The sequence below is a fragment of the Theropithecus gelada genome, chromosome 13 (assembly GCF_003255815.1).
Source record: "Theropithecus gelada isolate Dixy chromosome 13, Tgel_1.0, whole genome shotgun sequence".
Lineage (NCBI taxonomy): Eukaryota > Metazoa > Chordata > Mammalia > Primates > Cercopithecidae > Theropithecus > Theropithecus gelada.
In genome coordinates, this window is record NC_037681.1 from 8,112,551 (window position 1) to 8,136,071 (window position 23,521).

At 38.3% G+C, this 23,521-nt stretch overlaps 1 protein-coding gene across 11 annotated transcripts in view; it reads right to left on the reverse strand.

The window, feature by feature from the left end:
• Positions 1–23,521, reverse strand: part of CCDC138 (coiled-coil domain containing 138) — a 92,625-nt gene that overhangs the window by 60,198 nt on the left and 8,906 nt on the right. For all 11 annotated transcript variants that reach the window (XR_003115260.1, XM_025353837.1, XM_025353834.1 and 8 more), the window contains 5 exons: positions 21,841–21,999; positions 17,935–18,054; positions 10,412–10,489; positions 10,196–10,303; positions 7,364–7,528 (listed from right to left, as the gene is read on the reverse strand). Coding sequence is in view for 10 of the 11 variants with exons in the window: in XM_025353834.1 (XP_025209619.1) it covers positions 7,364–7,528; positions 10,196–10,303; positions 10,412–10,489; positions 17,935–18,054; positions 21,841–21,999 (630 nt within the window). In the remaining variant the exon portion in view is untranslated. The remainder of the gene's footprint in view (positions 1–7,363; positions 7,529–10,195; positions 10,304–10,411; positions 10,490–17,934; positions 18,055–21,840; positions 22,000–23,521) is intronic.

Below are 23,521 nucleotides of genomic sequence, written 5' to 3' on the forward strand. Positions count from 1 at the left end.
ATGAGTCCCTTGTAGACAGCATACAGTTGGGTGCTGGCTGTTTAAATCCAATCAGCCACTCTAATTAGTTTTTTGATTTCATCCATTTACATTTAAAGTAATTACTGATAAAGGAAGGATATACTTTTTTTTTTTTTTTTTTTTTTGAGACAAAGTTTCACTCTTGTTGCCCATGCTGGAGCACAATGGTGTGATCTCAGCTTACTGCAACCTCTGCCTCCTGGGTTCAAGCAATTCTCCTGCCTCAGCCTCCGGAGTAGCTGGGATTACAGGTGCCTGCCACCATACCCGGCTAATTTTTGTATTTTTAGTAGAGATGGGGTTTCACCATGTTGACCAGGCTGGTCTTGAACTTCTGACCTCAGGTGATCCACCCGCCTCAGCCTCCCAAAGTGCTGGGATTACAGGCATGAGGCACCGTGCCAGGCCAGGAAGGACATACTATTACCATTTTGTTAATTTTTTCTGCATGTCTTGCAGCTTTTTTGTCCCTCCTTTCCTCTCTTACTGCCTTTGGGTTTCACTGATTTGTGTGTGTGTTACACGCTTAGATTCCCTTTTAATTTCCTTCTGTGTATATTCTATAAGTATTTTCTTTGCAATCAGTTATATAAAACATCTTAAAGTTATAACTATTTTACATCAATAATGTCAACTGAATACACTAACTGCACCATTATGGCTCCACATTCCCACTTCATGTTACTGATGTCACAATTCTTTTTTTTTTGAGATGGAGTCTCACTCTGTTGCCCAGGCTGGAGTGCAATGGCACGATATCAGCTCACTGCAACCTCCGCCTCCCAGGTTCAAGCAATTCTCCTGCTTCAGCCTCCCAAGTAGCTGGGATTACAGGCATGTATGACCATGCCTGCCTAATTTTTGTACTTTTAGTGGAGATGGGGTTTCACCATGTTGGCCAGGCTGGTCTCAAACTCCTGACCTCGGGTGATCCACCTACCTTAGCCTCCCAAAGTGCTGGGATTACAGGCGTCAGCCACCGCACCAGGCCACAAATTATATCTTTATATGTTGTATTACCCCCAGCATAGACTTAGTTTTTTTTTTTTTAAATACTTCTGTCTTTTACATTCTATGCAATAATTAAAAATCAACTTATATGTCAAGATTACAATAATATAGGCTACTTACTGTATTCGTCCATTTATTTGCCTTTAACACAGAATGTTATACTTTTATATGGCTTCATGTTGCCGTGTAGTGTGCTTTCATTTCAACCTGAAGGACTCTCTTCAGTATTTTTTATAGGGCAGGTGTAATAGTTACTGAACTCCTTCAACTATTATTTATCTGAGAAAGTCTTAAGGACAGTTTAGCTGAATATAGTACTCTTGGTTAACAGTTTTTTTTTTTTGCACTTAGAATGTACCACCCCACTGCCTGCTGGCCTGCAAGGTTTCTGCTGAGAAATCTGCTGAAATTCTTATAGAACTCCCTTGAACGAGACCAGCTGCTTTTCTCTTGTCAATTTCAAGATTATCCTTGTATTTTACTTTTGACAATTTGATTATAATGTATCTTAGAGTTGGGTGTCTTTGGAATTGTCCTCTCTGGAGTTCCTTGAGCTTCCTGAATTTGTATGCCCAATCCTTTCCTCAAAAAAGGGCAAGTTTGGGACATTTTCAGCCATTATTTCTACAAATAAGCTCTCTCCCCCTTCTTCTCTCTTCTCATTCCAAGACTTACATTATGCATATACTGGTTCACTTGATGATCTCCCATAAGTCCCTTAGACTGTCGTTACTTTTCTTCATTTTTTTCTCTTTGCTCCTCTAACATAATTTTATTATTACGTTAGAACTTTTTGTAGACACGGGGTCTCATTATGTTGACCAGGCTGGTCTTGAACACCTGGCTTCAAGTGACCCTCCTGCCTTGGCTTCCCAAAGCACTGAAATTACAGGTGTAAGCCACTGTGCCCAGCCTCTGACTTAATTTTAGATGATCTGTCTTCAAATGTGTTGATGTCTTCTGCGTAATCAAGTCTGCTGTTGACTTTTATAGTTCAGATATTGTATTCTCCAGCTCCAGAATTTATTTGGTTCCTTCTTATAATTTTTATCTTCTAGTTTACACTGTCATTTGTTCTTGCATCATTTTCCTGACTTTGCTTAGTTTTTTGTGTTCTCTTAAGTTTTTAAATTATCTGTCACAGTTTTTAAGTCATCTGTCACAAAGTTCAGAGATCTGCATTTCTTTAGGGTGAGTTTCTGAAGCTTTGTTTTCTTCTTTGACTTGATCAATGTCCCTGCTCCTTTGTATGCCTTCTGATCCTTTTTTAATGGGTATTTGGGCATTTGAAAAAACAGAAAACAAACACCTTTCTGAGTCTTTACAACTGGCTTCATACAGGGAAACACTTTCATGAATCAGCCCAGTTAGAGGTTTTAGGACCACCCAAATTTTTCTGAGACATTTGTCTTCTCTGGGCTTCTATGTGTGTTTTTGACAGTCTTAATTTCCCTAGCAACTTATTGCTGTTCCCTCGCAGAAACCCATTAATCTCTGTGTCCCTCAGACCTCTCCCAGCAGAAGTGCAGATCTCTGCAGCTCTTATGTGCTGCAACAATCACTTCTGTTTCCTGCAGCTCCCAAACTATGCTACTGTTGCGGGAAGGGAGGGACCCTGAACAGAGGGACTGGCTGAAGCCATGGCAGAACATAAAGCCATAGTGAAGATTTCATAGATATTTATTAGTTCCCCAAATTAATACTTTTATAATTTCTTATGGCTGTCTTTACTGCAATCTCTGAACATAAATTGTGACGATTTCACAATTGTGAAGTGACACCTATCACTTCCCCAATCAATACCCTTGTGTTTTCCTATGCTTGTCTTTAATCTCTTAATCCCATAATCTCTTTTGTAAGCTGAGGAGGATGTATGTTGCCTCAGGACCCTGTGATGATTGCGTTAACTGCACAAATTGTTTGTAGAGCATGTGTGTTTGAACAATATGAAATCTGGGCACCTTGAAAAAAGAAAAGGATAACAGCAATGTTCGGGGAACAAGGGAGATAACCTTCAACTCTGACTGCCAGTGAGCTGGGCAGAACAGAGCCATATTTCTCTTCTTTCAAAAGCAAAGAGGAGAAATATTGCTAAAGTCTTTTTCTCAGTCAGGAACATCCCTGAGAAAGAGAATGCGCCCCTGAGGATAGGCCTCTGAAATGGCCGCTTTGGGGGCAGCTGTCTTTTACAGTCGAAGCCGACGGGATGAAATAAGCCCTGGTCTCCTGTAGCGCTCCCAGGCTTATTAGGATGAGGAAATTCCCGCCTAATAAATTTTGCTCAGACTGGTTGTCTGCTCTCAAACCCTGTCTCCTGATAAGATGTTATCAATGAAAATGCATGCCCGAAACTTCATTAGCAATTTTAATTTCGCCCTGTCCTGTGGTCCTGTGATCTAGCCTTGCCTCCATTTGCTTTGTGATATTTTATTACCTTGTGAAGCATGTGATCTCTGTGACCCACACCCTTATTCGTGCACTCCCTCCCCTTTTGAAAATCGCTGATAAAAACTTGCCAGCGTTTTACGGCTCAGGGAGCATCATGGAACCTGCCGACATGTGATGTCTTCCCTGGACACCCAGCTTTAAAATTTCTCTTTTGTACTCTTTCCATTTATTTCGTCAGACCAGCCGACGCTTAGGGAAATAGAAAAGAACCCACATTGAATATTGGGGGTGAGGGTTTCCCTGATATGCTACCATTCCCTTCAGCACTCTGAGATGAGATGCAAACCGGTCCTATCGGCAGACTTTGGATAAGCCAAAATATTGAACACGCAGTCCATTATTTCGTTTTTGTCCCAAGGGAGAAGGCAGGGGATAGGAAATTTCCTCCTGGTTGCACTGCACTATACTGGGAGGGGAACACACATGCAAAATGCCACAAACTTTTCCACTCCTTCTGAAGGAGTCCCTTCTTTTTAATGTTTTAGCCTGAGTGCTGCAGCTTCTCAATTGGTCTCTACAATTCTCACTAACATGTCCTTGTCACTATATTGAAATTAACTGGTGTTTCCATGAAGGAATAGGGCCTGAAACTACCTACTCCAACATATTGATGATGTTAGTCCTATAGCCAAATTTTACAATCATTAGTTATAACACATATTACCTTCCACCTCAGGTTGTACTGAATTTTTCTATCTCAGTTTCTTTGATAATAGCTCACCCTTATGTTACTGAATCACACAAGAAAATCAGTCTTATAAGGTATACCCAGTATATCAGATTTACTCCTCAATGGCTTTAGTTGTTTTTAAATATTAAATCCATCCTTAAACAAGTTATAACTGTGATCAAATACACAAAAAAAACCCTGTCAGAAGTTTCCAAAGGTAATTTCTGAAGAGATTACTTTGCTAAAATATTTTGAGTTATACTAGTATTCTTAGAATAAATATAATGCCTGCCCAAGTGGTTAACAGAGTCCTATAACAAAAAAAAAAAAGATTTTAAGATAAGGTTACATTATTTAAAATCACAAATTTTACATCTTCCTAAACAGATGTGAATACCTGCTTGTGATGCCCACACATATTTAATTAATCTGGTACTACTTACTCTTCTATTATTATATTTAAAAGTTTATTTATACACCTTAAAATGGTTCTACCTTTATGAATATATAGTAATTAAGTTGAAAACAATATTTTAACTAAAAGGATCTAGGTTCAACAGAAACTGAAAATCCCGAACATGTCAACAGACAACTTTTATTTAGAGATGTTAAAATGAATCCTGAGAAATACGTGTGCTAAATATTATTCTCTTATGTCATTAGACTAATATAAAAACACAGTATTACAAGATCGCGATTCCATTATTTTTCTTCAGACAGGGTCTCACTCTGTTGCCCAGGCTGGAGTACAGTGGTACAATCACAGCTCACTGCAGCCTCGACCTCCCCAGGTTTGGGTGATCTTCCCACCTCAGCCTCCGAGGGAACTGGGGTTACAGGCGCGTGCCACCACGCCTGGTTAATTTTTGTATTTTTTGTAGATATGGGGTACTGCCATGTTGCCAAAGCTGACCTCAAACTCCTAGGCTCAAGCTATCCTCCGACTTCAGCCTCCCAAAGGGCAAGGATTACAGGTATGAGACACCGTGCCCAGCCCTCATCTAGTTCTAACAAATAAAATTTCTCTGCAGAACTTTAATACTGCAGGCCTTCCTAATTAGCAGTTACTTCTAAAATAAGGCTAGATTTAGGGAAATAATTGATGTAGGTACTAAGAGACAGAATTCTAAACAAAGGTGTATTTGTGTTCTATTGCTGCCATAACAAATACCACAAACTTAACATTTAAACAACACAAATTCATTATTTTACACTTTTGTAGGTTCAGAAGTCTAATACGGGTCTCAGCCAGCCAAAATCAATGTATATTCAGAGCTGTGTTCCTTTCCGGAGGCTAAGGGAGGATTCATTTCCTTGCTTATTCAAGTTGCATGCAGAATCCAGTTTGCTGCAGTTAGAGCACTGAGATTTGTATGTCCTTTGTGACTGTCGGCAGAGGGCAATTCCCAGCTTCTAGAAGATATCTGATGGCCGGGCATGGTGGCTCACACCAGTAATCCCAGGACTTTGGGAGGCCAAAGTGGGCAGATCACAAGGTCAAGAGTTTGAGACTATCCTGGCTGACACAGTGAAAACCCGTCTCTACTAAAAATACAAAAATTAGCTGAGTGTGGTGGTGCACACCTGTAATCCCAGCTACTTGGGAGACTGAGGCAGGAGAATCACTTGAACCCGGGAGGCAGAGGTTGCAGTGAGCCAAGATGGCACCACTGCACTACAGCCTGGCGACAGAGTAAAACTCCATCTCAAAAAAAATAAATAAATAAAGATTATCTGAATTCCATGTCTTATGGCCCTCTTTCTCCATCTTCAAAAGCCAGCAAGAGTGGGGTGAGTCTCTGGCCTACTCTTCTGAATCCTTCTGGTTTAAAGAGTTTATGTGATTACTAAGACCACTCACATAATCCTGGATAATCTCCCTATTTTAAGGTCAGCTGATTAGCAACTTTAATTCCCTTTTGCCATGTGCTATGGTTTGAACGTTTGTTTCCTCCAAAAGTCATGTTGAAACTTAATTCCCAATATGACAGTATTGAAAAGTGGGGCCTTTAAGAAGCGACTGGGTCCGGGCACAGTGGCCCACATCTGTAATGACAACATTTTGGGAGGCCAAGGCAGGAGGAATGCTTGAAGCTAGGAGTTCAAGATCATCCTGTGCAACGAAGCGAGGTCTGATCTCTATACAAATTTTTAAAAAATTAGCTGGGCAGGCCGGGCGTGGTGGCTCAAGCCTGTAATCCCAGCACTTTGGGAGGCCGAAACGGGCGGATCACGAGGTCAGGAGATCGAGACCATCCTGGCTAACACGGTGAAACCCTGTCTCTACTAAAAAATACAAAAAAACTAGCCAGGCGAGGTGGCGGGCATCTGTAGTCCCAGCTATTTGGGAGGCTGAGGCAGGAGAATGGCGTAAACCCGGGAGGCGGAGCTTGCAGTGAGCTGAGATCCTACCACTGCACTCCAGCCTGGGCGACAGAGCGAGACTCCGTCTCAAAAGGAAAAAAGAAAAAAATTAGCTGGGCAAAGTGGTATATACCTGTAGTCCCTACTCAAAGGGACGAGGCAGGAAGACTGCTTGAGGCTAGGAGTTTGGAGGCTGCAGTAAGCAATGACTGGGCCACTGCACTCCAGCCTAGGTGACACGAAAGCTTTTTAAAAAAAAGGTGACCGAGTTATGAGGGATGCCCTCATGAAAGGATTAATTCATCCAAGGGTTAATGGATTAATGGATTATCATGGGAATTGGACTGGTGGCTTTATAAAAGGGAGAGAGACCTTAGCTAGCACACTCAGCCCCCAGCCATGTGATACCCTGCATCACCTCTGGACTCTGCAGGAGACCAGAAAGAAGGGCCTCATCAGAGGCAGCCCCTCAAATTTGTTCGTTTTTTTTTTTCTTTTGAAACAATCTTGCTCTGTTGCCCAGGATGGAGTGCAGTGGTGCAATATCAGCTCACTGCAACCTCCACCTCCCAGATTCAAGCGTTTCTCCTGCCTCAGCCTCCCAAGTAGCTGAGATTACAGGCACGTGCCATGATGCCCACCTATTTTTTGTATTTTTAGTAGAGACAGGGTTGCCCATTGCACCATGCTGCCCAGGCTGGTCTCGAACTCCCGACCTCAGGTGAACGGCCCACCTTGAACTCTCAAAGTACTGGGATTACAGGCATGAGCCACCGTGCCTGGCCCTGGCTTTTCCCTTTTTTAATCTTCATATATTCTGAGTCACATATTTCAAATTAAAAAACAAACCTTTACACACTTCTCCTGAATATCATTTCTCTGGGAAGCGAATTTGAGTTGTGGTTTTTTACCATCCATTCCAGATTCTTCATGTTTCACTTTGCTAAGATGATGATCCGAAATCCAGTCCATGAAGACAGTTAAAAGTTCATAAACTTGCCCATTAAGTGGTACCTATATGTCAAAAATTAAATCATTCAGTTCACAACTTCATAAAACTTCAAAGACAAGTCTTAAATTTGGTAAATATTAAAGAATAATTTGACTAAAGTAATTCACTAAAATGTGTTAAGGACAGAGCTTCTCCAAACAAAAGAAATTCAAAATCAAAGTTTCCCAACTTGCCTGGTGCTGTGGCTCAAGCCTGCAATCCCAGCACTTTGGGAGGCTGAGGTGGGTGGATCACCTGAAGTTCCCTAGAAGTTCGAGACCAGCCTGGCCAACATGGCGAAACCTGTCTTTACTAAAAATACAAAAATTAGCTGGGCATGGTGGCGCATGCCTGTAATCCCAGTTACTTGGAAGGCTGGGGCAGGAGAATCACTTGAATCCAGGAGGTGGAGGCTGCAGTGAGCCGAGACTGCACCACTGCACACCGGTCTGGGAAAAAGAGCAAGACTCCATCTCAAAAAAGAAAAAACAACAACAACAAAAAACAAACAAACACAAAAACCTCCCCATCTAATATTAAAAACATGTTAAATGATGACTGAGAGAAGGCAAGAAAAGTCATCATAATTAGGAAGTTAAAATAACTTGTACCTTATTACTAAAAGAAAACTTTTCATAAAAATTCTTTATCCAAGTTTGATAAGATGGAAAAAAAGTAAAATTAGCCTTAACTCAAGAGCATGAACCTACCACAATTAAAAGACTAAAAAAAATTAAAGGTTTCCAGAGCTAAAGAATTTCCACTATGAAACTTCCTATCTTTTTATTCTCACAAAAATTGTTACTTTGTCTTTCCAGTATATCATTCAATACACATATGAACTTTTTTCCCCTAGAAATCTTGTCCTCCGAGAGTCTACCAAAATGAAAAGTAAAATAACAAAGTAATTTATAAATTTAATTAGACTAATTTTAAGTATTATTACAAAACACATTTCTAATTTAATTCAATTTTTTTAAAATAAGATACCACTACACATATCCACCTTAAGCAGGGAACTATGTTAAATTTATTTATTTTTTTAATCTGCAGGCCAGGCATGGTGGCTCACGCCTATAATCCCAGCACTTTGGGAGGCAGAGGTAGCTGGATCACCTGAGGTCAGGAGATCGAGACCAGCCTAGCCAACATGGTGAAACCCTGTCTCTACTAAAAATACAAAAAATAGCCAGGTGTGGTGGTGGGTGCCTGTAATCCCATTTCTTCAGGAGGCTTGAACCCAGAAGGCAGAGGCTGCAGTGAGCCAAGGTTGTGCCACTGCACTCCAACCTGGGTGATAGAGTGCGACCCCCATCTCAAAAAAAAATAAAATTAAAAATATTAATAAATTAAAAAATAAAAAAACAAAAAAATTCAAAGACAGAGAAATATAAAAGCAAATTAATAAAAAGGCAATATTAAGTCAATGGCAATCCACAAAATCAGAATGCATAAAGACAAAATGATAAATAGTAGCATTAGTGCATTATTCTGAAGAGCAATTTTTCACTTTCTCAATTTTTTTCAAATAGAAACTAACTCCCTTTGGATGAAAACTTCAATTATCTTCAGTCCCTGAATATAAAATCTGTACCTTTTCAATTTACTCCAATTTTCTCAATTTATAAAGAACTAGAAAATTTATCAAAATATCTGAATGATCAAAGCCCATAATAAGATACTACTACACACCCACTGGAAGGGTCAAAATGAACAAAACTGAAAACACCAAATGTTGACAAGGTTGTGGAGCAACCAAAACTTTGATACACTGTTAATGGGAGTATAAAACAGTACAACCAATTTGGAAAACTGTCAGTTTCTTAAAAACATACATCTACCTTTATCTAGTTTATGACCCAGAGATTGTAGTCCTGGTATATACCCAAAACAAATGAAAACATATATCCATAAAAACCCTGCACATCAATATTCGTAGCAGCTTTATTTATTGCAGACAAAAACTAGAAAAAGCCCAGGTGTCTATCAACAGAAGAATGAAGGAACAAACTCTGATACATTAATACAATGAAAAACTATTGAGCAATAGTAGGGAACAAACTACTGATACACTTATAATTATGCTGACAAAAGCCTTACACAAACAAGTACACACAATACAATTCCACTGACCAAATGTCTCACACAGGCAAAACTAATTTCTGCAAAACTTCTGGCAGAAAAGAATGACCAGGAAAGGACATGAGAGAACTTCCTAAGATAGTTGAAAGTTCTATATTCTAGTACAGTGGAAATATTCTACATTTGGTTGTAGGCAACATAAATATTTATCAAAATTAATCAAACTTTACGCTACAGGATTTGTGCGTTATGTTACCACATGTAATTTATATCTCAAATTTTACAAATTCTTAGGGAAAAAAAGATACATGGAAATCCATTCAGGGATGGGTTGCAGTCTTGACTGAAAAATAGCAAATGCTTGTGGAGCGTCAAAACATACTAAGCAATAAAGCCACGAATGAAGTGTCAATGATACTGTACCTGAAACACTGCCAAAATATAATAGTTTTGTTTTTGCAAATGAAAGTATATTTTAAATATTCTTGAGATATTTCCCTATTAAGAAAGTATTATGGTGAATCCTTTCTCTTTTCAAAGAGAAAAGATTAAAGCACAAGAGAAATCTTCCTGGCTTTCCATTGGAGAAATATTCAATCATATCATACCTTGTAAGTTTTTGAAACTGGTGCTTTTTCTTGTTTTAAACTTTTCATTTCATGAACAGCACGGGAACTTCCTTTCAATCTCTGTATTGTCATAAACTCGTACTTCCTCTGCAACAGTACATATGCATGAATTAAAGGACAATTGTATCAAAATGAGTAAACTCAAAGGCAATCATCTAAAAATATACTTATGTCTGTAAAGAACAGGCAACTTACCTGTAAATTATCTAAACGAGCTTGAACTCTTTTCGCCTGAATGTCCATCTTCCTGTTTTCCTCACTTGCTTCATTCAACTAAAGGGTAGAAAAAGTTAGATATTTCAATCTAAACCTTCAACTGGTTTCATACTAAGGGTTCTCAATCTACTTTTCCCTAAAATATTAATGATTCGTAAGATAATTTACTTTATCTTATGAAAAATGTACAAGACACCAGATGTCTTAAAAGCATATACATATATTTTAGTGGAAGATGCTTTTATTAATAAGTAAATTGTTATTAGAACTATAACATATATAAAGAAAAGTATAAAATCCTAAGTATGCAGTACAATGAGCTATAACTGGGATTGCATTACTGGGATTATGTGTGTGTGTGTGTGTGTGTGCATATACTGATACGTATACGTATGGAAGAACTGACATATTTACCATACTGAGTCTTCCTATACATGAACATATCTTCAATTTATTTAGGTTTTATTTTCTTTTAATAATGTTTTGTAGTTTTCAGTAGTGATGTCTTGCACATCTCCCTTTAGATTTATTCCTGGGTATCCAATTACTTTTTTATGATGTTACTTATGGTATCTTACAATAAAATTTATGATATATATACACCATGAATAGAATACTATGTGGCCATAGAAAAGAATGAAATCATGTCTTTTGCAGCAACATGGATGGAGTTGGAGGTCATTAATCCTAAGTGAAATAACTTAGAAACAGAAAATTAAACACTGTATGTTCTCACTTATAAGTCAAAGATAAACAACGGGTACACACATACGGACATAAACATGGAAATAACAGATACTGGGGACTCCAAAAGGGAAGCGGGGAGAAGGGTAGGTGTGGAAAATTAACCTATTGGGTACAATGTTCACTATTTCAGTGAAGAGTACATTTTAGAAGCCCAGACCTCACTGTCAGACAATATATCCACGTAACAAAGCTGCCCATGTACCCTCTGAATCTAAAATAATTTTCTTAAAAAATGAAAAGTAGCTTTTTGAAAAAATAAAAAAACAAACAAACCATGAGCTAGACTAAGAAAAAAAGAAGAGGTTGAGTGCAGTAGCTCACACCTGTAATCCCAGCACTTTGGGAGGGTGAGGCAGGAGGATCACTTGAGCCCAGTTCAACACCAGCCTCAGCAACACAGTAAGACCTCATCTCTACAACAAAATTTAAAAATTAACCAGAGGTGGTGGCGCATGCCTGCAGTCCCAGCTACTAAGCAGGCTGAGGTAGAAGGGTGGTTTAAGTCCTGGAGGTTAAGGTTACAGCAAGCCGTGGTGATGCCACTGCACTTCAGCCTGGGAAACAGATGGAGACAGTCAAAACAAAAAAAAACATAGAGAAAGAAAGAAAAGGAAGAGAAGAAATAGTACCAAGAGAAGGAAGGGAAGAAAAGAGAAAAGGAAAGCAGGGGGAGGGGAGGGGAGGAAGGGAAGAAGAAGAAAGAAAAATAAGAAAAGAAAAAAGGAGAAAAGACCCAAATAGATAAAATCGGAAACAAAAAAGGAGACATTACAAGTGGTACCACAGAAATACAAGGATCACTAGAGACTACAGAGATCATTATGAAAGAACTATATGCCAACAAACTGGAAAACCCAGAGGAAATGGACAAATTCCTAGGCACATAAAACCTACCAAGACTGAATCAAGAATAGAAAACTAGAACAGACCAATAACAAGTAACAAGACTGAATCATGGTCAAAAGTTTCCCAGCAAAGTAAAGCCCAAACTAAATGGCTTCACTGCTGAACTGTACTTTTAAATTCACTAAATGGTTTCACTGCTGAATTCAAACTTTTAAAGAACAAATACCAATTCTTCTCAGACTATCCCAAAAACCTCAAGGGTAGAGAATTCTTCCAAACTCATTGTACAAAGCCAGCATTACCCTGATACCAAAACCAAACCAAGACACAACAAGAAAACTCCAGGCCAATAGTCCTGATGAACATAGATGCTAAAATCCTCAACAAAATATTAGCAAACCAAATTCAACAACACACCAAAAAGATAATATACCATAACCAAGTGAGATTTATCCCAGGGAAACAAGGAAGGCTCAAATATGCAAATAAAAAAATGTGATATATCACGTTTTAACAGAATAACAATGAAGTATAAAAACCTTACGATCACTTCAATAGACACAGAAAAAGTATGATAAAATTCAACATCTCTTCACAGTAAAAACTCTCAACAAATTAGGTACAGAAGGAATGTACTTCAACACACTAAAAGCTATCTGTAACAAACCCACAATTAACATCTTACTGAACAGGGAAAAGCTGAAAATTTTTCCCCTAAGAACTAGAACAAGACAAGGATGCCCATTCTCACCACTCTTGTTCAACATGGTACTAGAAGTACTAGCTAGAGTAATTAAGTAAGAAAAAGAAATAAAAGACATCCAAATTGGAAATAACAGGCTGGGTGTGGTGACTCATGCCTGTAATCCCAGCAATATGGGAGGCTGAGGCAGGCAGATCACCTGAGGCCAGGAGTTCAAGACCAGCCTGGCCAACACAGCAAAACCCCGTCTCTACTAAAAATACAAAAATTAGCCAGATGTGGTGGCGCATGCCTGTAATCTCAGCTACTCAAGAGGCTGAGGCAGGAGAATGGTGTGAACTCAGGAGGCGGATGTTGCAGTGAGCAGATATCGTGCCACTGTACTCCAGCCTGGGCGACAGAGCGCGACTCCATCTCAAAAAAACAAACAAAAAACAAATTGGAAATAAGTCAACTTGTCCTTCTTTGCAGATGACATGATCTTCAATGCAAAGAAACTGACAGGCTCCACCAAAAATTTCTTAGAACTGATAAATTCAGTAAAGTTGAAGGACACAAAATCAACATACAAAAATCAGTAGCATTTCCAAACACTAACAACAAACTAACTGAAAAAGAAATAAAGAAATCTATCCTGTTTACAATGGCTACAAAAATAAAATAAAATACCTGGGAATAAATGTAATCAAGGAAGTGAAAGATTTCCACAATGAAAACTATAAAACACTGATGAATGAAATTGAAGATCACACACACAAAAAGAAAAGATATTCCATATTCATGGACTGGAACAATTAATACTGTCAAAATAACCAAAGTCATCTATAGATTCAACATAATGTCTATTAAAATACCAACAACATGCTTCACAGAAATAGAAAAAAATCCTAAAATGTGTATGAAATCACGAAAGACCCAAATAAGCAAAAGCAATCCTGTGTGAAAACAACAAACCCAGAGGCATCACACTAAACTCAAAATACACTACAAAATTGTAGTAACCAGAACAGCATAGTACTGGCATAAAAATAGACACATAGACTAATGGAACAGCATAGAGAACTCAGAAATAAATCCACACATTTATGGCCAACTGATTTTCTACAAAGGTGCCATGAGCATTAATAAGGGAGATGACAGTCTCCTCAACAAATGGTGCTGGGAAATGGATATCCATATGCCTAAGAATAAAACTAGACCCCATCTCTCATCACAGACAAAAATCAACCCAAAATGAATTAAAGACTTTGAAATATAAGACCCAAAACTATGAAACTACTAGAGGAAAAAGTGGGAAATAGTTCAGGACACTCGCCTGGGCAAAGATATTATGGATAAGACCTCAAAAGCACAAGCAACAAAAGCAAAAACAGACAATTGAGTTTGGAAACAATAAAAAGAAAAATGATACAACCTGCAGAATAGGAGAAAATATATGCAAACTATTCATCCAACAAGGATGAAAATCCAGACAATACAACGAACTCAATAGCAAAAAAAAAAAAATCCAAATAAAAAAATGGGTAAATAATCTGAAGAGACATTTCTCAAACAAAGGCATACAAATAGTCAACAGGTATATGAAAAAATGCTCAGTATCACTAATCATCAGGTTAATGCAAATCGAAACCATGATCAGGTATCAATCTCATGCCAGTTAGAATGGTTATGAAGAAGACAAAAAGTAATAAACGTTGGTAATGATGTGGAGAAGGAAAACTCTTTTACATTGTTGGTGGGGATATAAATTAGCACAGCCATTATGAAAAACAGTATTCAGGTTCCCCAAAAAACTAAAATCATAACTACCATATGATCCTGCAATACCACTTCTGGGTATATATTCACAGGAAAGAAAATCAGTATATTGAAGAGATATCTGCACTCCCATGTTTACTGCAGTAGTAGGTGCAATAGCCAAAGTATGGAAAGTTGCTAACCCATGTGTCCATCAATAGATAAATTTATAAAGAAAATGTAGTGTATACATAAACAATGAAATACTATTCAGCTATGAGAAAGAACAAAATCTTGTTATTTGCTGCAACATGGATGAGCCTGAAAGACCTTACGTTAAGTGAAATAAGTCAAGCACAGAACGATAAATACCACATGTTCTTACTCATGTGGAAGCTAAAAAACAAGTTGATCTCACAGAAGTACAGAATATAATATTGGTTATTAGAGGTTGCAAAGGCTGTGGAAAGGAAGGAATGGAGAGAAGTTGGTTAACAGACACAAAATTAGAACTGGATGGGGGGCCGGGTGCAGTGGCTCAGGCCTGTAATCCAAGCACTTTGGGAAGCCGAGAAGCAGGTGGATCACTTGAAGCTAGGCATTTGAGACCACCCTGGCCAACATGGTGAAACCCCATCTCTACTAAAAATACAAAAATTAGCCGGGTGTGGTGGTGGGTGCCTGAAATCCCAGATACTTGGGAGGCTGAGGCAGGAGAATCGCTTGAGTCCAGGAGGTAGAGGTTGCAGTGAGCCGAGATCAAGTCACTGCACTCCTGCCTGGGCAACAGAGTGAGACTCATCTCAAACAAAACAAAACAAAACAAAACAAAAAGAAGAACTAGATAGGAGGAGTAAGTTCTAGCTTTACAGCACTACAGGGTAACTACAATCAAGAATTTATGGTATATTTTCTAATAGAAAAAGAGAGGATTTTGAATATTTCCAATACAAAGAAATGATAAAGTTGAGTAGACGGATTTGCTAATTACTCTGATTGATCATTACACATTACTGTATCGAATATCACTGTACCCCATAATTATGCACAATTATGTCAATTAAAAATAATTTTAAAACCCCATTCGATGGAATTCTTAAATTCAACTGATGTGTTTTTTAGTTTTCAAATTTCAATTTAATTCCTTTCCACAGACTTACTATATAGGCAAAAATGTACCTATGCTAGGAATTCTCTAATGAAGCTGTCAATCTATTTTTCTACTTTCTTGAATATATTAATCATTATTTTAAAGTCATTGCCTGTTAAATGTGGATCACTTGCAAGTACGCTTATATTCTCTGGGGTTTTCTTCTTCATTTTGAGTTATGCAATTCTGTCTTTTGATATGCTTATTTTGTATAGAATGAAAGACATATTTGCCTCTGCTAGGCATTTAAACTGAGGAGTAAGCACCTTAATCTGATCAGGAACTGCACTTAATCAAGGCCAGGTTTCAATTTAGGAAAGTTCTGTCTCCCTCTAATTCACCCAGTCCCAAGGCACAACCCTGCTCCTTTCAACTGAGATCTTGGGGTGTACACTGGGACTATCTCCCCATGATGAGGCTTGAACATTAATCCTTGCCTCCTCAGTTCGGCTAGACTTAACGAGAAATGCTTTTAAATTATTAGAAAATGTATATCCAGTGTTAGCATAAATTACTGTGTAAGTCAGTCACAGAAATAACATATCTTTTTCTTCAGCAATTTCAAAGTACATGTCATTCATCTGGCCAGGAGCTGACTAAATATGCCCATTGCTTGTTTTCTTAAATACAGTCGTTATGGAACACAGCCACACTCATTCACTTATTGCCTATGGCTGTTTTTGCATTATGATGGCAGAGCTGGGTCACTGAAAGAGAGACCACATGGCCTACAAAGCCCAAAATACTTACTATCTAGTCCTTAACAGAAAAAGTGTGCTGACCTCTGATCTATTCTTAGCAAAGAAACCATAAAAAAGCATTCTGCCAAATTTTTTCAGTTTGTACACATTAGCTCATAAATCCAATTACCAATAGGTCCACATATTTAATAATCCACATATCCACCCCAATTACCACACACGCATGCAACCACAAGCAAAATTATTAAGGATTACAGAAACCTAAGAGAGGGGTATGGGCAACAGTTTATCTAGCTAGGAATTTTTTAAATCCTCACGAGAGTGGTAGAATGAGACTGTAATGAGAAAAAGTGATCTCTCCAGGGATAAAGCGGGATTCCAAACAGACAACAGGCCATCAGATTCATAGTCCAATAGTAACAGTCATAAATGAACTGAGGAAAGCCAAAGAATTAGAATCAGGTGAGAAACAGGGCACCTATGTATCACTGCCAAGGAGGAGGATCACAACAAGTAGAGATTAAAGGGAAACAAAAGCAGAAACAGAAAAGGACAGCTGGCAAAGGAACTCCAGGGGAGTCTGAGGCTTAAGTTACATTTTATAATCTGTACAGATTCCCAGCCCAATGCTTTCATTTTCAAAGTGACGGGGTTTACTCCAGTTTCTGCTCCAACATCTACTCCCCACACAATCTAAAAAATACATGATCATTCTCTTGTCTCTCTTTAACATACTCCTTTACTTTCACATCTTTCTGCCAAAAACTGGCAGAGGGAAGGAAAAAAATAGACATAACTCACAAAAATATTTATGTTATGCAACTTTGGTATTATGTATTAATCTAAATTACAATGCTTTTTTTTAAATTTTTTTTTTTTTTTTTTGAGATGGAGTCTCCTTCTGTCGCCCAGGCTGGAGTGCAGTGGCACGATCTCGGCTCACTGAAAGCTCCGCCTCCTGGGTTCACGCCATTCTCCTGCCTCAGCCTACCGAGTAGCTGGGACTACAGGCGCCTGCCACCTCGCCCAGCTAATTTTTTTTGTATTTTTAGTAGAGACGGGGTTTCACTGTGTTAGCCAGGATGGTCTCGATCTCCTGACCTCGTGATCCACCTGTCTTGGCCTCCCAAAGTGCTGGGATTACATGCGTGAGCCACCGTGCCCGGCCTACAATACTTATTTATAAGTATACTGCAATGTGATACCAGTTTATAACCATGAGAACACGAGCAACGTGAAGGTCTGAGTCTAGCACGATGCCTAGGATATAATAGATACTCAAAAATAAATGAATGTTAAATAAGTAGTGATAAATAATAAGTAATAAAGCCAGAGATCAGTACCTAAAAATGTAATTAGTTCTCAGGTTATCAGGTTTTTTTCTTTTGCTTGTCTTTTTTTCCTTTGCCTGTCAGTTGGTTGTAGAACTAATAAAGAAAGAAACCAAAGAGTTGAAGAATATTTTATTTACATTTGGAAGTATTTTAAAATAAAGCTAACAAATGTAATCCAAATTTTCTCTAGCCGAAACGTGTTCTAAGGCTGACTTTAATTTGTTGTATATAAAATATGGTTCTTAGAATGTCTTATGTCCAATATATATTAAAACAGGCCTTACCTGTTTTTTTAAGGTATCATTCAATTCTTTCAATGCATCAAAAGAGGACCTCAGTCTCTTGGTTTCTTTATTCTTTTCTTTAAGAACTTCAGTTAAGTGTTCAACTTCTGCATCATGTTGCTAGGAGGAGAAAAAAAAAAACTGTGACCTAAAACTTGTAAGGATTGTATATCACTAATACTATGGAACACGAATTAATTACAAGTAAGAACTCCTTCAATCACAAAACCTTTAATCAGCGTATTTAAGCACAAGTGACTAGTGTGGCAAATAATTTATAAAAACCATGCAATCTACCAAGATAACAACAAAACATCAAAGGCATTTACAACATACTTATTAAAACATATTAGCATTTACAAAGTAGCAGTAAGTCTATTTTCTGCTTCTGCTCAGAAAAATCCACTCACACAAACTCACAGAAATATTTTGTTTGACATCATGGAATAATAAAACAAAGAATTTCTGATATTCTTCAAGAGATGAGTAAGCTATTTATGGCTTTATAAAGTGTATAATTTACATTACCCTTGAGAAATAAAAGAAATCTTTTATAAAACCAACTAATTTCTTGTCCTCATAAAGCAGCTAAAATTTTTGATGCCTGCTTTTCATCTCAAAACATGTTAAATACATAATACAATTTCTGAGCCCCAAACTATTTGACTCTTCTTAATCAGTTTTAAAAATAACTCAGATCAACTTTCCCTCTAATTACATTTAAATGGGATAGCATGTTTTAGATTTTAAATGTGAACACTTAATAGTTTCACCTTTCACTCTCAACCTACTCACAGTTTTAAAACAAGTCTCTACAGGAAATAAAAAAATTGAATTAATTCCCTTCTTCCAAGTAATGATATAAATATGATGAAAATAAGGCAATTATCTTTATACTTAATAAAACAGATACACAAATCTAAACAGAGAGAATCAAGAACAAGACTAAAATGGAGAGATCAGAGAATCTAAGCATTCTTTAGCCCTGTGAAAAAAATCCAATATTCTAAGAAGTTAATCTTTGTATGATTTTACTATATTAATTCCTTTAATAACTTAGGATATAGTCACAAACAGTTATTTTTAAAACTAATATTTTCATTGTCCAACTTTTTCCATATCTAAAAGATATAAAAACATACGCATTCCATTTCTGGCACAGCAAGATAAGCTCAAGACAGTCTTCTCCCACTGATTACAGCTAAAAGCCCTAATTAAAACATACAACAACTAACTGACAACTGTGAAAAGAAAAAAGGGGAGGACATTGTGATGGGAGAGAAAACTTGTAGAAGCAACTCTCAAGGGTAAAGTTTCCTGCATTTTTGTTTTTCCTCTTCTGTCAACATTTTGCCTCAGGGTGGGTCCCAGACACGGAGAAGTAGAATAAAAACTTCCACTAGCTGGGCACAGTGGTACACATCTGTAGTCCCAGCCACTCAGGAGGCTGAGGGACGAAGATGACTTGAGGGTGCAGTGAGCTATGATGACGTCTGTGAATAGCCACTGCACTCCAGCCTGGGCAACACAGTGACTCTGTCTCTGCAACAATTAAAAAAAAATTTTTTTTTTTAAATTTCCACTAAAGCTCTAAAAAATGTCCACTAAAGAATGAGAGAAAACCAGTCTTCCTGCAGGAAAATCAGGAAGAGGGGCCCCGACGAGCCAGAGTGTAGGGAGAATCCCGCAGAAGAGAGACTCAAAGAGGATCCTCTCGCTCTGGTGTTTACGAACCTGTACAAATTGGGCTCACCTTTGAGCCGCTCAGGCACAAGACAGACCAAAAGCAGTAGAGCAAACACTTGGAGAATGGAGCTCAGTTTAAAACCATTACGTAAGTCTTGGCTAACACTTCAATGCCTCTTTACCTGCACAAAAAAGACCCAGAGCACCACAGCAAAAGCTTTGAGAAATGCATCACGATTTTAAACTGTTACCCAAGTCTCAGACTGACCTTTAAGAGGCACAGGCACAAGACAACTCCACAGCAACACTGCAAAGGCTTTGAAAGCTGAACTGAGATGAAAGCCACTGCCCAGAGGAGGTGAGAAAAAACTGAGGCCTGGCCAGGCACGCCTGTGATTCCAGCAGTTTGGCAGGCCAAGGCAGGTGGATTGCTTGAGGTCAGGAGTTCAAGACCAGCCTGACCAACATGGTGAAACCCCATCTCTACTAAAAATACAAAAAAATTAGCCGGGCATGGTGGTGGGCGCCTGTATTCCCAGCTACTCAGGAGGCTGAGGTAGGAGAATCGCTTGAACCCAGGAAGTGGAGGTTGCAGTTAGCTGAGATCGCACCACTGTACTCCAGCCTGGACAACAGAGCAAGACTATCTCAAAAAAAAAAAAAAAAAAGGGAGGCCTAAATCTAATTGGGCTGAATGCTTTAAAATCAACATTCTCCAGAGGGTAACAATAGAACCCAAAATCTATACATTAACCAGAAGGTCTTGAATATATCCTAAAAATCACCGAACATACCAAGAACCAAAGAATGTGACTAAGCCTCAAGAAAAAAGACAATCAACAGATCCCAATCTCGAGATGATACAGGTGATACATAGTTTTTAAACTATGCTTCATGAGGTAAAAGTAAATATATATAAATGTAAATATAAACACAGAAATGCTTATGAGAAAAACAAAAATAAATGCTTTAAACAACTTGAAATTTTAGAATGTTTAAATATCAAAAATAAAAATTTCACTAAATGGGCTCAATAGCAACATGGAGATTAAAAAAGAAGTAATGAACTTTAAGATGGATCAAGAAATTATCTGAAGAACACTGAATAAAATAACGGGAAAAAAGGAATGGAACCTCAGAAATCTCTGGGGAAACAGCACAAGGAGTCACTGGAGATCCAGGAGGAGACAAGAAAGAAAGTGGAAAAAATATTTCATGAAATATTGGCTGAAGATTCCCCAAATTTGGCAAAAGACAGACATTTCCAAATTCAAGCTCAGTTAACCACAAACAGAACAAACTGAAAGAAAACTATGTCAAGAAACACTGTAAATAAACTGCTACTGAAAACCAAAGACAAAGAAAAATCATAAAATGATGCTATTAACATGACATTCTGGAAAAGGTCGATGTACTGGCGGGGGAAATAGGTCAGTGGTTGCCAGGGGCTGAGGCTGGAGGAAAGGGATAGCTACAAGAGAGCGTTAAGGGAACTGCTGGTGAGCTGAACTATTCTTGATCTTGATGATGGTTGTGATTACAAAACTGTATGCATTTTTCAAAACTCACAGAAATGTACAACAGACAATGAATTTTACTCCAAGTAAGTCATATGTACAGTAATGTATGTCTTGATATGACGCAAGGTATATTATCCCACTTATATAATATCCTTGTCAAAAATATTTTATCGTTAGGAAGCAATCAGGAAAATCCACAATGTGACATATAAGACTTCTGGCCTGAACTCTTCAAAGAAAAAGCTCAAGAAAAACAAAAAAGCTGAGGTTAAGTGCTCTAGATTCATAGAAACCAAAAAAGATATAACAACCAAATACAACGCACGAATCTTGTCTAGTTCCTTGATCAAACAAATGACCCACCCCTACAAACAATAAAAGACATACTGAAGACCAACTGAAAAAGTAAATATGGACTATAAATAAGTTATTTAGTTAGCATTAATTTCCTGATATGCTAATGGTCTGGAGAATGTCTTTATTCTTAAGAGATACTTACTGAGGTACTTAGTGACAGAACCATGATTTTTACAAACTGCTTTCATATGGATCAGAAAAAAGGGTGTGTGTGTGTGTGTGTGTAGGTGAGGAGGAGGAAGGGAAGGAGAAATAAGCAAATGTGGCAAAATGTTAGTAACTAGTGGAATCTAAGAAGAAAAGAAGAAATATACCACTCTAACATTAAAGGCTATATAGTTACCTCTTTCATAATTTGAAATCTTGTAAGAACCTCTTCTTCCACACCTTTAATTTTACTCAAGGCATTTTCATGTCTGAAAAGCAGTTGTTCTCTTTCGAGTAAAAAACTTTCTCGCTTTTGAAGTTCTTCAGCAAACTTCTGTTGTGCTGCAGTTTCACACTGTATCAAAATGGCAGATTTTAATGCTCTTGAAAAGTCACAAATTCTGCAAATTCTATTCCTATTGGCTAACATTGTGGTTTAACCAAGTGGTTTTCAGGACCATAGGGGTACCTAAGGACAATCTGGATTACAGTAGCTAGACTAGCATAGCAAGTAAACTTGTACAGAAATTATATCTTGATTTTAAATGATAACACACTATAGTAAGAGTCCACTGCGATGATGCAAGAGAATCTGGGGTCCAAAATGGATCAGTGCTACGCAGATTTAGTTCCCGATCCAGTTTAAATTCCATGCTCCACTTCCACATCACAGTCCACTATTTTACCTATGCCCTTCCCTCCCTCACCTTGTTGTCTATCACCTTGAACTGAAAGAACGAGGCCTGGATTAGCACACTGACCACCTTCCCTGGCCCCATGCTACTCAGTTCAGTACCACTGGAGAAAAAAAAAAAAACAAATCACACACCATGAAAAGTGGCCCCACTGCAAATTCATGGTCTCAATCCTGTACTAGATTCTCAATGCAGTCCAAAAATCTTTTTATATGTTCACAGCCAGCTCTCTCTCCCTCACTCTCCAAAGTGTCTATTTTGAGCCTTCTCCATTCTATTAATTTGGAATACATCATGTCCTATATACCACTCTCTGTGAATAGCCTCGTCTCTAACTTCACAGGGAGAAAAACAGAAGACAAAGTCAAGTCCAAAGAGTCTACTTAACATCCCCACCAAGGTGACAGAGATATCTATTACCTCAAACATTTATTCTTTCTTTGTGTTGAGAACATTACAATTCTTCTTCTCTAGCTACTTTAAAATATACGATAAATTATTAACTATAATTTCCCTACTGTACTAGTAAACACTGAAACTTACGCCTATCTAACTGTATTTTTATACCCATTAACTAACCTCTCTTCACCCCTGCTACCCTTCCCCTCCCAGCCTCTGGTAACCACTATTCTAGCTCTATTTCTATGAGATCCATTTCTTTTTTTTTTTTTTTTTTTTTTTTTTTGAGACGGAGTCTCGCTCTGTAGCCCAGGCTGGAGTGCAGTGGCCGGATCTCAGCTCACTGCAAGCTCCGCCTCCCGGGTTCACGCCATTCTCCGGCCTCAGCCTCCCGAGTAGCTGGGACTACAGGCGCCCGCCACCTCGCCCGGCTAGTTTTTTGTATCTCTTAGTAGAGACGGGGTTTCACCGTGTTAGCCAGGATGGTCTCGATCTGCTGACCTCGTGATCCACCCGTCTCGGCCTCCCAAAGTGCTGGGATTACAGGCTTGAGCCACCGCGCCCGGCCATGAGATCCATTTCTTTAGTTCCCACCCCACACGAGTGAGAACATGCAATGTCTGTCCTTCTGTGCCTGGCTTATTTCTCTTAATATAATGACCTCCAATTCTATCTATGCTGCCGTGAATGATAGGATTTCATTCTTTTATGGCTGAATAATACTCCATTGTGTATAGATAGCACATTTTCTTTATCTGCCAATGGACACTTAGATTGACTCCA